This window comes from Magallana gigas, chromosome 8 (assembly GCF_963853765.1).
Source record: "Magallana gigas chromosome 8, xbMagGiga1.1, whole genome shotgun sequence".
NCBI lineage: Eukaryota > Metazoa > Mollusca > Bivalvia > Ostreida > Ostreidae > Magallana > Magallana gigas.
The window spans coordinates 44,276,246-44,291,083 of record NC_088860.1 but is presented as its reverse complement, the minus strand read 5'-3'; the positions used below and the strand labels follow the sequence as shown (position 1 = coordinate 44,291,083).

Here is a 14,838-nt window from a genome sequence, read left to right as displayed (position 1 = left end):
ATTCCATCTCGTTAAAAAGATATAGATTTTTAATTGTTTATTTTCCTGCCAGGAAAATATACCTTTCTATGAATATTGATGAAGGAAGAGCAAACCGACCTCATTGCGCATGTCCGCGGAGAACTAGGTGGTCGTTATTGTTTGCCTAATTAGATATCCAACTTGATTTTTAATATGCTTAACAGTTGTTAATTTGAAATACATACATGTATAATGAGTAAAATACGTTTGTCATTCACGATACCCTTACTTTTGCATTAACACTAATAGGATCTATAAATAGCACACAGGGGAAAAACACAGGTCTACGTCATTTTTTTAAAGGAAGTATTCATATCTACTCACAGGCTTGTATTTTTTCTTTTGTTTGCACTCGTATATCGGACAAATTTATGCTTTACTGAAAATATCCTTTCCTTTATGAAACTATCACAATTATGAAGATGTTGACCCTTCACCAGTTTTGGAATGATAGGCTAAATTTAGCTGTCGCTATCACGTGATAGATTGATATTCACGAGGAGGCATTACTTTCCTGGCAGGAAAATAAATATTTTTTATTGTTTAATATTTGATATATTTGTTACGTGATCGAATTGAGCATTATAATTAACAGAATAAAGGTAACTTTTATTAGTAATCAAACACAAACGTTTTCCCCTTTATTCAAAATTGACGCAAATTATAGCGTGTATAGCTTTAAATAAAAGCAAACTCGATAAAATAATTCCTCTGTATTAACGAGACTAGCGAATCGACAAAGCAATACGGTATCGGGGCCAGCGTTTCTTTACAAAATCAAAGTAATGGAATTCAGAATTATAATAAGATGCAACAAAATACTTAATTAAGACAAACACATTGCAAACCAAAAATAAAAACCATGCAATATTGGTATATATGAACCAAAAAAACGCGTTATCAAATGGCCAGCAAACGATTTTGAATGTTGTGGGCAAGCCTGTAAAGTTTATATATAAAACACCGCCGTTGAGTAGTTTTCTGCATTCGGCGTCCAGGTCTCGGGGATTTTCGGTCTCTCAAATTCCTTCACGACATCTTTCAAGAACTTCTGCACGTGCTGTAACACCAGCAGATTGCCCGTGACTGTCCACGTCTGGATACAGAGAGTTCCCCCTGTCTTCCTGTAAAACTCCTGACTGGACATTTTCCGTGTCTCTAATACACTGATTACTTTTGGACCCAGCTTCGCTTTCGTGTCTTTCACCTCCTGTAGAATATATACAGAAAATCAGGACTAATTCGAATTTGTAATCACATCCTGTGATATACAGAAAATGAGGGTTCATTGGATTTTAAGGGAGAAAACTCGGATTTAAGGCTGTGAATTGACGGCGGATCCAGTTAAGTATAAATAATGAATTTCCACAAATCTTAATCATAACCGAAGGAAAGAATTTGGACGAAAAGCGCCTTCAACATTGGTAGCCATTAATCCCAGCGAGTGGTTTCTCTTGAACGTTAACCTTAATGAGCAAGGAATTTTAGGACGGCTTGTGCTAGCTCTGACCTTTTTTCAGCTTTTACATATTAGACATTGAACACGTATATGATGTGGGGGTAATTGTTGAAGTTCTATAGACTTCAAAGAAATCTGTTTGATAATGTCGGGATAAGTTTTAGACGCAACAAAAACCTATCAATTTAAAAGGAGGCCAGTATAAAACCACCGACTCTTGTCTTGGAATTTTGATGATATGCCAATATTGCATTTTTCTTACCTGTTTTGGAAGTTTTTGTGCAACAAAATTTTCGTTACCCAAGAATTTGTCGGCATCTGAATAAATAAGATTTTTTTTAAAAATATAGTATACGTTTACACACGCCAATGAAACAATATAACTCTTGAAACATCAAAACAGGAGGTATTCCTAATGGCAGCTATATCGTGGCATAAATCAAGTAAACATATAGGCTATAGGCCTATATATCATTATTTTCTGTGTTCAAGGTTACCTTTGATGGTTTTGAATATCACCAAAGCTTGGCATTCGTTTAAGAATGGACAAACAACGCTCTCGAATTCAACGCCCTTTAGGAACGGACCAAGCGTCTTTTCAGATAAGGCTATGTTGTTTTTACTCTGCAGCAGAAGACATTTTTCGTCGTTGTTATCCGGAACTGACTGGTTCCTAAAGTGAAAATTGCGGATGTCGGTACAAAGAACAATTGTTGATGCCTACATTGGGACTATCTTGACTCAGTTTTCGTTCCAGTCATTTGTGATTTAATATTTATTTACTAAACAAGAGGCCCATGGGCCACATCGCTCACCTGAGGAACAATAGGTATGATAAAATCAGCTCAATGGAGTCATAATACAAACTATCTGGACAATGTACAATAATTCATGTAAATCTTGTATAAATAAAATCCATTTTCCCCTGGATATTCTTATGTTTATAATCATAAGTCCCTTTTCTAACAGGATGATTTTATAGTCATATCATATGTTGAGTATTGCAGTTCTAAAAAAGATCCCTAACAATAGTTTATATATGGGATATAAACGTACATCAAACTCTGAACCTTCTCGTGAGGCCAAAGAATTGTCCTGGGGCCAAAGTCTTAACAGTTATAAAGAATCATCTGGCTGATTAGTTTCTGAGAAGATTTTTAAAGATTTACCCTATATATTCCTTTGTTAAATTTTGACCCCCCCCCCCCCCCCATTGTGGCCCCACCCTACCCATGGGGATCATTATTTTCACAACTTTGAATCTACACTACCTGAGGATGCTTTCACACAAGTTTCAGCTTTCCTGGCTGATTAGTTTCTGAGAAGAAGATTTTTAAAGAATAACTCTGTTTATTCCTATGTAAAACATCGACCTCCCATTGTGGCCCAAACCTACCCCCAGGGGTCGTGATTTTCACAAATTTGAATCTACACTACCTGAGGATGCTTCCACACAAGTTTTAGCTTTCCTGGCTAATTAGTTTCTGAGAAGAAGATTTTTAAAGATTTACTGTATATAATCATATGTTAAACTTCGATCCCCCATTGTGGCCCAAACCTACCCCCAGGGGTCATGATTTTCACAACTTTGAATCTACACTACCTGAGGATGCTTCCACACAAGTTCCAGCTTTGCCGGCGAATTAGTTTCTGAGAAGAAGATTTTTAAAGATTTACTGTATATATTCCTATGTTAAACTTCGATCCCCCATTGTGGCCCCACCCTACCCCCGGGGGTCATGATTTTCACAACTTTGAATTTACACTGCCTGAGGATGCATCCACACAAGTGTCAGCTTTCCTGGCTTATTAGTTTCTGAGAAGAAGATTTTTAAAGATTTACTGTATATATTCCTATGTAAAACGTCGATCCCCCATTGTGGCCCAACCCTACCCCTGGGGGTCATGATTTTCACATCTTTGAATCTTCACTACCTAAGGATGCATCCACACAAGTGTCAGCTTTTCCGGCCGATTAGTTTCTGAGAAGAAGATTTTTAAAGATTTACTTTTTATATTCATATGTTACACTTCGACCCTCCATTGTGGCCCCAGCCTACCCCTAGGGGTCATGATTTTCACATCTTTGAATCTACACTACCTGAGGATGCTTCCACACAAGTTTCAGCTTTCTTTGCCGATTAGTTTCTGAGAAGAAGATTTCTAAAGATTTACTCTATATATTCATTTGTTAAACTTCGACCCCCCATTGTGGCCCCATCCTCAGGTGAGCTAAAAAGGTTACGTTTACAATTCAATAAGTTGGTTCCTGGAAGAACAGATTTTGAAAATTTTCGTAATAAATATTGACAATTTTTTTTACTTTTTTAATCTTTAGCTTTTAAGATCTGTGTACAAACAAAGAATTGTGAGCAAATCTCTGTATCTTGCTTATAATTCGAAGCTTAACACTCAAATATGGTTATATAGTAAATAGAAATTGTAAACAATTAAACACAAGAAACATGCACTACATGTATAACAAATAAAGAACACAATTTATTTTTTCGAAATGAATCATATATATACATTTATATACCTACATATTTCCGTAAGCGATATCAAACTCTATTTAAACTGAATAAACTAGAGAAAATGCCGAGCATCTCAACAAAACCTATTGCATTAATCTACCATTACGCAAAAGATAATGCCGAATTACCGATAGAATGAATTGTATTTCAGTACCCCTACATCAGATTTTGCTTAATTTGCGCAGGTAAACAGTTAACGTAACTGTTTGATTTACCGAAGTCTCTGTTTGATTTGATACGTAAAAATCACGAAATACAGACGATAGTTTCCAGGTTACAAAGCATAAATAATGAAAACGAAACGAAAATCAGAACAAGCTAACACCAACGTCATGTGTGAAAACTGTCAACGCATTGAAATATTTAGCCTCAATTTACTTCACAAAATCGGCACCAATATATTTTTCATGTTTCAAAATTTCCCTTCATACGCGAACTGTTGCACAACAAGCAAATTCATCATAATCAGATCGACCCTTTTTCGTGTAATGTCATGGCTGCTTTAAACAAATAACCTCGTTTTAGAAGTATGGAATACGAGTCTTGGTAAAATGGGTATGCAAACCCGGGCCGTGGCAAAATAAATGTCGGGGCAGATCGGCAATCGTCAATTCCAAATACGCATTATTTTGCAGCAATATCTACAGCGAATACAAATATACTAGTCCATCAAATATCCTGAAATTTTAATGAGATTGGCAGATTAATAACTGCCAATCTTTTGTTTTGCCCAGGCCAGGTCTTGCCTACCCATTTTACCGGATGCCGAGCCCGAAACTATTAAACTGATTGAAACACGCCTTTCCTTTATTATTATTTTCGTAATAACTTAGATTTGAAACAAAATTACCCCTTAATTTTTGCAATTTATATTTTCCTTCCCATAAGGATAATTTATGCTAAACTACGTTGAATTGAACTAATTAGTTCTTGAGAAGAAGATTTTAAAAAATGCACCCCCCTTTTTCTACAGTTTCAAGGTTTTCTCCGCTTTGAATGCAGATCGTATGGTGGCATATCTCTGCCGCTTGTGTTCAAGTTATTTTTCCATCAAATATGTCGACATGCAAGATAAATATGTTGACATGCAAGATAATTATGTCAACATGCAACATAACTATGTTGACATGCAAGAAAATTGCAATCAGATAGGAATTATACAAACTCTCAAAAATTCTCAAATATCGCCCACTTGTGACATCCAAGATGCTAGATGCTACCTTTTTATGTCGACATGCAACTTATTTATGTTATCTTATCTTATCACCGTAAAGATAATATGGAACTGCAGGTCAAATAATATTACCGTAGTTTTTTTTTCTCCATAAATATGTACAAAATGTACATAAAGCACCTTGGATATTCCTTTTTCTATCCGAGAAAAAACATAGATTTACTTATGTACTTTCATCAGATAATTCAAACAAACAAACAAAAACAAATAATTTCCTTAAGAATATACATGTACTGGTATTAATCGCAATATGAAGTACAAATAATTCATTATCATGGGCGTGATAGGGAACTGAGGGTTAAATAGTACATAAAAGTTACATAAATTGAAAATTTTTATTGAAAATGCTACATCTTTTGCTTCAACAGGAACACAAAACTTACTCTTTTCGTGAAAGCACAGATGGGGTCGATACTTTGGATGTATTTTCTGATGAATTGTCCTTAACTCTGGCTGAAAACAAGCATTAAAATATTTTTTACAACCTTAAGGAGTGTGTGCACTCTTTCCAAAGTGTTAGTAACGCGAATAAGTCATTTCTTTGTAATAATGAAGGACTGAGTTGTCATATAAAGTCATTGGAAATGGAAAATACTTATAGTGAGTGATGTATCGAAACAGAGCAAAGGCGAGTTTGAAGAAGAGAAAGAGACAGATGCTTGCCTTTTGTTGGTTTATCTAGATTAGTTTCTGTTTTCGTATTTTCTTGTTGATGTGTAGTTTTTGTAGCATCTCGCGTTTCATTAACAGCTTGGGTTTTCTAAAAATGAAACATTTTATTTATATTCTCACCTATCGAAGCTGACAAAATCATCATTAATTTTCACTATGCATATTAAGGTAAAAGTATCGACAGTCTATATACTGAGATGTTTTACGATGTGTCAACCCCGGAGCGTTAAACTATTTTGGAAACCTTGTTACCTTGGAAATGGTGATGATATGTTTTTGAAACAACTCCGTAAGTGACGTCATCGCAGCGTCGATGTTGCGTACCTCTCCAAATACAGTCAACTTGTACAACATTGGAGAAACCATGGTTACAACCTCTGTTTTCTTTTCTAAAATATTCTTAAAAACCTAAAAAAAAAAAAAAAGGGAGGGGTTAAAATAACTACTGACAGACCGACAAAAAGAATGCTACTCCTCCCTCTTTTGAATATGTATTATCTTGAACCTATAATTAGGAATAACCTATAATTATGAATCAGTAAAAATTTATTATAACCATAACATTAAAGTCGTTGCTTCAGAAAAAAAATATTTGAGGAAAATCTTGTAGCAACTGGACCAGAAGTCATAAAAAAGAAAGTTTACGAATAAGATTTTCGTCAAACGCTTAACATGATTAACTATTGATACAGTTCAAAAAATTATATTCAAATAATTCTTTGACTAATAGACTGTTTAATAACTATGAGAAAGTATAAGTTTACCTGAACATTTTTGGTATCTGCCTCATGAATCACGAAAATGAGCTTCTCTACAGAGGTCTGAGGGTGAGACAAGGAATATTCCTTGACCACCTCCCGCACACACTTCGCTACGACATCCGGAGGAATCTGTAACCGCCCCGTTCCAATGGCGGGAAAAGCCAACGTTTTAAACTTCCTGACGTCTGCCATAGAGAGGCAATTTTCCACAAATCTTCTGAGAACCTAAAACGCACAAAACATAATAATAATAAATATAATGCTAATTTTTTTAAAATACCTGGTATATCTTAGATCTTAATGATATTTTAATTATTTAATATTTATCTAAAAAAAAATCTGCACAGTGGGTTGATAGGAAGCAACGTGAATTGAACGATACTTTAAGTGTAAACTATTAAAACTTAAAGTTATCTTACTAAATCAAAAGATGATTGAAAAACTTTTCATTGGAGTTTCATGAAAACTATTTTGATACACTTTTTTTTTAAAGTATGATGCTTTTGATTTGTAAGTATTCTGAATGGCCTCATATGCGTCTACAAACAGTCTGTCATTTTTGCATATAATTAAGAACTTGCGTCCTAATATGTTGTACCTGAAACATCTTGTTGTTAACTTCAGTGCATATAAAATGTTCATACTCACATCAAAGGCTGCCTTTCCGTCCCCGGCCCATTTATAAAGAAAACCATGGAAAATACTTGTACACTTTAAACGATATCCCGTAGTCTCCACAATTTCTCCGTACTTGACCCGCATAACTTTACCACCCTTGTTATAAATAACAGGAAGATTATCTAGCTCAGTTTTAAGACTATTTCCAGCGGCCTCTAAAATGGATTTACAAACTGCCCCTTTGGTTATATCCAGATCTGGAGATGTTGTATTAACAATAACATCAACCTGTGAATACAAGGAGGTATGCGTTCAAACAAAACATCAAGTGTAAATATATGTAACTCACATTGTATCACAAAATCTTAGGTTATTGAAAATAAGAAAAGTATTTGCCTTGTTGGGGAGTTCAGCTATTCTTCCTGTGATAACTTGCAGATCAATTGTTTTTCTTTGGAGTCCTATCAAAAGACATTATTTAAAATGTCTATCAACTATTTTTTTTAAAGCGGGTTTTAGATATTGTTACATTTTGATAATATTTATTGAGCTATTGGTTTATCTAAAATTATTTTAATCCAGTTCACATAAAAAAGGAAAATTTATATCAAAAGATCTCCAAGTATTCTCCATTTTTTAATTCAAACATTATTCCTTTTAATTCTTTGAGCATACTAAGTCTTATTATACTTGATCCACTGACCAGAATAATTGAGCAATGTGTAATATTTACATATTTTGCTTTGTTAGTCATATGAACTAGGCGGACTTAAATCTAGATTTTTAGGGCAAGAATGGCATCCTGTATAACTAGACTTACCATTTGCCATTCTTTCTGTAAGACAAGTCTCGGTTTTTTGCAAGCACTCGGCAGCGGCCTGAAACATGGCTCCATCAAGGAGATGTAACACGATAATCAGACCATCCGGTAATCCCGGAATCTGGTCCAGGATACTCTTCATGAAAGAATGCACCTGTTCAGGTAACACGTCTTGTATGTCGAAAGCTACCGACATTTTCTTCCTGTCTTTAACAGCCTGAAATAATGACTTTAAGCCCCCGTCTGGAAGAGGGACATTTCCTTTGTCTCCAGCGTCTAAGATTGGATACTTTACCACCACACTGCTCTCATCAACCCACTCGATTTCTTTACCTAAAGTATACCTATACATGTTTTGATGCAAATATATCATTAGGACAATTATATACATAAAACACTGTGTATGATTATCAAATAATAATTCCATTAGTATTTACAAAGGTTGCATCACTTTGCTTAGAAGCACAGAATTTCGGTACAATGCAATCTTCATTGTTTTAACAGGTATTGCGTGTTATTGTGTAGCGTTAGTTTATTTCAACAGATAAATAATAAATAAGAAAAATTGATAAATGTTTTATATATATTCCCACTAAACAAGAAAACCAATATTTTACTTGAAACTGATGTACCTCTGTAGTCCCATTGCACCAGCTTTGCTTTGAGGTGGGCATACATGTGCTCGAACCCCGACTGACAACAGCTAGCAACAATTCCTATCTTTCCCCTTATCCAAAATCTAGAATTCTCAGACTTGGCGTATTCAGAGCAACAGCGATATCCACGGAAGAAATCCGCCGGTTGTAATTGCAGGACTTCATGAGGCAGCAATATGTGTCGTTCTTCCATACAAATTGAGTCAATAAACCCCGCCATTTCTTTTACAGCTGTGAATATTCCTTCTATCTCAATGGCATTAGTGTCTTTTAAAATATTGAAATTAACGCCAGCTCTTTGAGCTTCCGTTATGAGATCACCCGAATAAAACAACTGAATCCACTTCAGTTGTTTCTCACTTCTTTGAAAACTTAATTTATTTAAGGATTGTAATTCAACATTATGAATGAGCACTTTCAATGAATGTTCATTTTCAAGATCAGCGGTAAACATAAAAGTTATTTCCAAGTAGCTAGAATTTTTAACAGCGTTAATAGAAAAATGACATTTTCCACCGTATGTCTTTTCAAGCTCCTTAGCTTGTGTTATCCACTCGTTCGCATTTTCCGAGAAAGCATGTGTGTCAGCAACGAAAAATTCCATCTTTCTAATAGATCCATTCAAAGTATTCATAATGGAGTTGACATCTTCTTCAGTTTTCCCAAATACCACAATTTTGGAATGATTATCAATCACCCAGGTACCGTCTTGTGTGGTGATCATACCGTCAATAAACGACTGAACGTGTTCTCTGGCCAAAAAGAATTCGAAGCCCTCAAGCCCAAGACAATATCTCCACGGAGCTCCTCCCAACCAGGCTAAACTGTTGAGGAAGTCAACCCCTTCTGTTATGTCGTTATGGTTTCCCAGCATCCAAATTGCAAGCCCTGTTTCACTGCCCATGTAACGTATTGTTAAATACGGAAATGACGTCACCAACTTCTCAGTACCTTTGAATATCGCGTTTAAACGACAAGACATTGGATTCATTTGAAAAACAGTTTGCTTAACCTCTTCCCCGGTCTCCATATTCCAAAAACTAATGTTTTGAAAGTGCTTGTGTAGTTCTGGTATCAAATAAATAATGGAATCTACACTGCCTAAAAGAAAAACACCATCAATATCCTTTATTGTAAATACCCACACGGAGTTGTGCCCTAATTGGGATACAAATGCTGCTATCCCAGTGTGATTAATTTCACTAACTGCTCCCTTTATCAACAGTAATTCCAGGTCCCTAACACAGTGTTCCGTCCAGTTTAAACAGCTTTCAACCCAATCTGGAAAGTCAAACTCGTGGTATTCGGAGACGAATCCAACAGTAAGACAAGGAGTGTTACTTCTTAGGACTACATTCGTATTTAATGGTTTAAGTACCTGTTCAAAATACGATTGAATTTTTGTCATCAAGAAAATTAGTTTTTCCAATTGGTAGCCTGTGCTTTGGAATTCTTTGCTGACATAGTTTCCCTTTGAGCTGAACGTTAAAGATACTGAAAGAGAAAACATTATTATATATATAGTAAATCAGTGATTTATCATTATGTGTTATGATTCATGTAGTATTTTATATTATTTTAAAACAATTTTAAATGAGTTAGTATGATTAATTTGCACTTTCATTTAACTCAATTCAAAGATTATATATATATATATATATATATATATATATATATATATATATATATATATATATATATATATATATATATATATTTACTTGGAGTTTTATTGTCCATCGATGATATATGCTTAGGTTTAAAGAACAAATCATTGTTGTATATATCATTTCCTACAGAATAAGAAATAACATGAGAGAGAGAGAGAGAGAGAGAGAGAGAGAGAGAGAGAGAGAGAGAGAGAGAGAGAGAAATCAATAGATAGACAGATAGATAGACAGTCATTTAATACCGTTTCTATGGAGATGAGTTCTCTGGAAGTCCGTATTTTTGCTTGCCATATTCCTTTTTATAGATCTGTTTTGTAAACACTTCTAAACTTTTAAATGTTGAAAAAAGTAGATACGTTTTATTTAACTGTTTGTAAGTATATCTAACCTATGACGTATCATGTTACACAAGTTTTGTCTAAACGATTATAGTAAGTTATAGTAAACCTGTCAGTCACAAAAAATTGACGAATGCAATTGTTACAGTACTAGAGCAAGATTGAAAACGAAAGTAGGATTATTAAACTGTTCATCGAATAAAATAAATACACACTTGATTGAATGTGAAAATACCTTTACAGCTGAAAGCCACACAGATTTTAACCATTCGTCGACATTAATAACATGTTAGGTTGTTGGGTTCAACATTGAAATCTAAACAAAGAATTTGTCACGCGATTTAAAATAGTACATGTATAGATAAAAAGGAGCGGATCTATTCAGTAGTGCGACTGTTAAAAGGTGGATCATATCGGAATACTGTTGTGAATAATAGTATGTATATATGGTTATCACGGACGAACGGCCTTGTGTGCTAACCAGCACAAAGAAAGAAGAATAAGTTTAGTAAGTATGGTTATGACGAGGAATGGTTCTTCTACCATGTTCACAAGGTTAAAAACTGGGGTGCAAGGGCGATATTTTATGTGTAAAATGGTGAATTTTGAATAATAATTTAAAAATCATCTTTAATTCTTTCTATTATTTTCTATTTTTCTTTCTATATATTTTCTAATTTTTTATAGACGACAGCAAGACTTAGCACAAGTTTAAAATGAACAAGGTAAAAGGGATTCACCGAGACACAATTTCAGATGAACATTTTATTTTTGATTTCAATGTAAAAAACAGTTTATTTTTGTATTTTGAATGATTCACCAAAATTTGAATGTTAGAAGTCATGTTACAAGCGAAATACAGAGGAAAGAAGTTGTTGTTATATGTAAACAAAGCTCGAGTCTTATATATTTGTTTACAAATACTGTAATGTAAAGAAATTTCCATTTCTTTATCAAAATAACTTGTAGAAACAAGATAGACTGATTCAATGGGTTTATAAATAATTTCATCTCAACAAACAGCAACATTAGATTGAAACTTATACCAATACATCAAATATGTAAACATTAACAGGACTCGAACTTTGTTTACAAAACAAAGCTTTCTAACCTCTGTAATTCGCTTGTAACTTTATATTTGACTTTCAAATTTTGTCAAAGCATTGAAAACATCTATATTAACAATTCTAGACATAAAAATTGAAAACATAAATTTTGAAAATGTTGAGCTCAAATCGTCCCTTTAAGTTATGAAATTCGTTGCCCCTGTTTTTAAAGGGTTTTCGCGTTTATGAGATGTTTTTATTTAATGTTCTCGGCTTTGTTTCGTATTTTAAAATGTATGGATCTGTCCTCATCTACTTAGAAAAAGTTACTAGGAGTCTATCACTTAAGCTAGTCAGGCAGGTTGGAATATCCAGGGACGATCTCAAATTATTTGAAAATTTTATTTGTTTGAAAATTTAGGCTAGAATTCAAAAGTCGTCATTTAACAGAGACTTGAAGTCTGATTAGTAAAAATATGATTCTCATGATATTACATACCTAAATAAAGAGTGTGTTGAAATTTAAGAATCTATGATCAATAGTTGACGAGAAAAATGCGACCGATATATTTTACGGGCAGACAATTTCTCTAATTTTGTATAGAGGTAAAAACAGTTGTAGGGGGGTTCTACCCCATATTCTTATTATATAGTTCAATACTTAACAAAGGAAGAATTGATAATTCAATTTCTATTGCCTTTTATATTTAGAATTTGCATTACAATAACAAGACAATGGTGTAATACATATGTTATATTATTTGGAAATTTGGAGGGAAAGGATTTTATATGATATGGGCCTAAAAAGGCCCCCTTAAATAAACATCGTCATTTTTCTGTAATTCTTTTTTGTTTTGTTTTTTTTGGTACACATATACACGTACATTTTTTTCATAGTTTTCCTCTTTATCCAAATGCCTACAATTTAGAAATATGGCATCACAAAGATTGCCTTTTCTCGCCATTTTTCCATTTCAAGCATAAAACGGCTTGTTTTTAAACAGTTTTTCTTTCAGAAAACATTGAGCGCATGCTAGAACAAAACGAAATAATTTAATCAGAGGTGTATTTATCCAAGACTAATAAGGGACAAAAATATTTTCCTTGTTCAAAGTGTCGCTCTATATTTCCCATTCGAGAAAAGATTAGAAAAAACGTCAATTTTTTAATGATTTTGATTAAATTATAAAAATGGTGTAACTTCTGACGTCATAAACTGCCAGTGAGTGCAAAAACTTAAATAAATAGGTAAAAAATATATGTTATATCAACTTTTCTAAAATATAACATAACAATTTAATGTACCTGAAATACTTTTAAAATGGCGAATTATGGGGGGGGGGGGGGGGCAAATATGACCGATATCATATATAGTTCTTTAGTTAATGACATAGGCGTTTAAACAACGTGACAGAAATGGCTACTGCACACGTACATGTTGGTGGTGTCTGATGGTCAAATTACGTAAATAATAAATAATATTATAACAAGGCAGAGTAAATATTATATTTGAAAGTTATTTTTTAGTACACTCTTCTTTTTTATTAATTAGTTTCAAGTAAATTACGCTGCTATAATTGATCTAACGGCATCGGAAGTTAAGATATGACGCAGCAATCAGCTGTTTTTGTATCGTTTGGACTAACTTTGGTATATTGATAAAAAATCGAATTTTATGAATTAAATAATGAAATCTGCTGCTTGTTATAGTCTTTTCAGTTTGTACACAAACTGAATTGAGTGGAATATTTGTTTGTTTCATAATAGATGTACAATAAAATCCTGTTGAAAATAAAAAATGACCCAAAATTTTGGCCCCAACCTATTTCCATGAATCATAATTTAAACAAACTTGAATCTACACTACCTGAGGACGCTTCCACACAACTTACAGCTTTTCTGGCTACATAATTGGTTATAGTGAAGATTTTCTCTCTCTATAGTCCTGTGAAAAAATTGACGCTCCATTTTTGGCCCCACCCTACACCTGTGGATCATGATTTGGACAATCTTGAATCTACACTACCTGAGGATGCTTCCACACTAGTTAAAGATTTTCTGGGCAATTGGATTTAGATTAGATTTTTATATTGTTTTTATAAATTAATTTCAGTAAAAAAAATAATTGACCTCCCATTGTGGTCCCACCAAACCCCGGGGATAATGATTTGAACAAACTTGAATCTACACTACCTGAAGATGCTTCTAAACAAGTTAGAAGTTTTTTGGTCATTTTGGTTTTTGAGAAGATCTTTATGCCCATCTACGCGTATTGATGGATTACCAATAAAGTCTTTTTCAATTAACAACTATACATTTCAGTTCCATCTATGATCTGAAGTTTGTGAATATAACCTCTTGAAAACAACTAAGTTCTCATTGACGAAACAATGTCATTTATTAATGACGAATCAGAACTAACTACAAATTAACTTTATCACTAACAGTGAGATTCCAAACAAAAACAATACTTGAACTTATTGAACCAACTTATTGAAGAGGTACTTTGGTATCTCCCTTAAACGTATTATTGGCACCGGACATCAAGACAAAAAAGTGATCAAAAAAGCTCACCTGAGTTCAAAGCTCAGTTGAGCTGCTTAAAACGAATGAAAATATCAAAATGAAGGGAAACGGTATATATTATTTGTGGATTAAAAAACGGGTTAAAAAGTAGAAATTAATGACAGTGTTTTTTAATCAGCGGACCAAATTACATGTATAGTGATAATGTTGATAAAATCACTTAGAATGAAAAATGAGGATGCTTTAATTAGTAAATGTTCAGGTTTTTTTTTTCATGTATACTATCCAAGAAGAATAAAGAGTGACTTCGACATATGCATCCCAGACAGCAAATATATGGCACGCCAAATTCAGACAAATGAGCCCATCATAGTTTCACAGTCGATAAAATAGGTTTAACGGTTGTAAACCATAGTTTATGGACAGACAACTATAGTTAACGACGATAAGCCATATTTAACATCTGTAAACCATAGTTAACGC

At 33.7% G+C, this 14,838-nt stretch overlaps 1 protein-coding gene and 1 long non-coding RNA gene across 4 annotated transcripts; both read right to left on the bottom strand.

Annotated features, from left to right (window-relative positions):
• Positions 1 to 705: 705 nt before the first annotated feature.
• Positions 706 to 7,763, bottom strand: LOC105333697 (protein mono-ADP-ribosyltransferase PARP14). The gene is made up of 9 exons (XM_034474355.2): positions 7,696 to 7,763; positions 7,330 to 7,587; positions 6,685 to 6,906; positions 6,173 to 6,328; positions 5,912 to 6,008; positions 5,632 to 5,701; positions 1,978 to 2,153; positions 1,743 to 1,798; positions 706 to 1,231 (listed from the first exon to the last, which is right to left on the bottom strand). Exons 2-9 carry the CDS (start codon positions 7,441 to 7,443, stop codon positions 971 to 973), a joined length of 1,152 nt encoding a protein of 383 aa, XP_034330246.2. The 5' UTR covers positions 7,444 to 7,587; positions 7,696 to 7,763; the 3' UTR covers positions 706 to 970.
• A 360-nt stretch (positions 7,764 to 8,123) lies between these two features.
• LOC136270967 (uncharacterized) lies at positions 8,124 to 11,324 on the bottom strand. Of its 3 annotated transcripts, none has more exons than XR_010708825.1 (5): positions 11,019 to 11,324; positions 10,688 to 10,752; positions 10,497 to 10,568; positions 8,737 to 10,269; positions 8,124 to 8,452 (listed from the first exon to the last, which is right to left on the bottom strand). It is a non-coding gene; the product is annotated as an uncharacterized lncRNA (long non-coding RNA). The 3 variants fall into 3 exon arrangements; XR_010708824.1 differs by having other exon boundaries at positions 8,752 to 10,269; positions 10,688 to 10,769; positions 11,019 to 11,323; XR_010708823.1 differs by having other exon boundaries at positions 8,752 to 10,269; positions 11,019 to 11,322.
• Between the last annotated feature and the right edge of the window lie 3,514 nt (positions 11,325 to 14,838).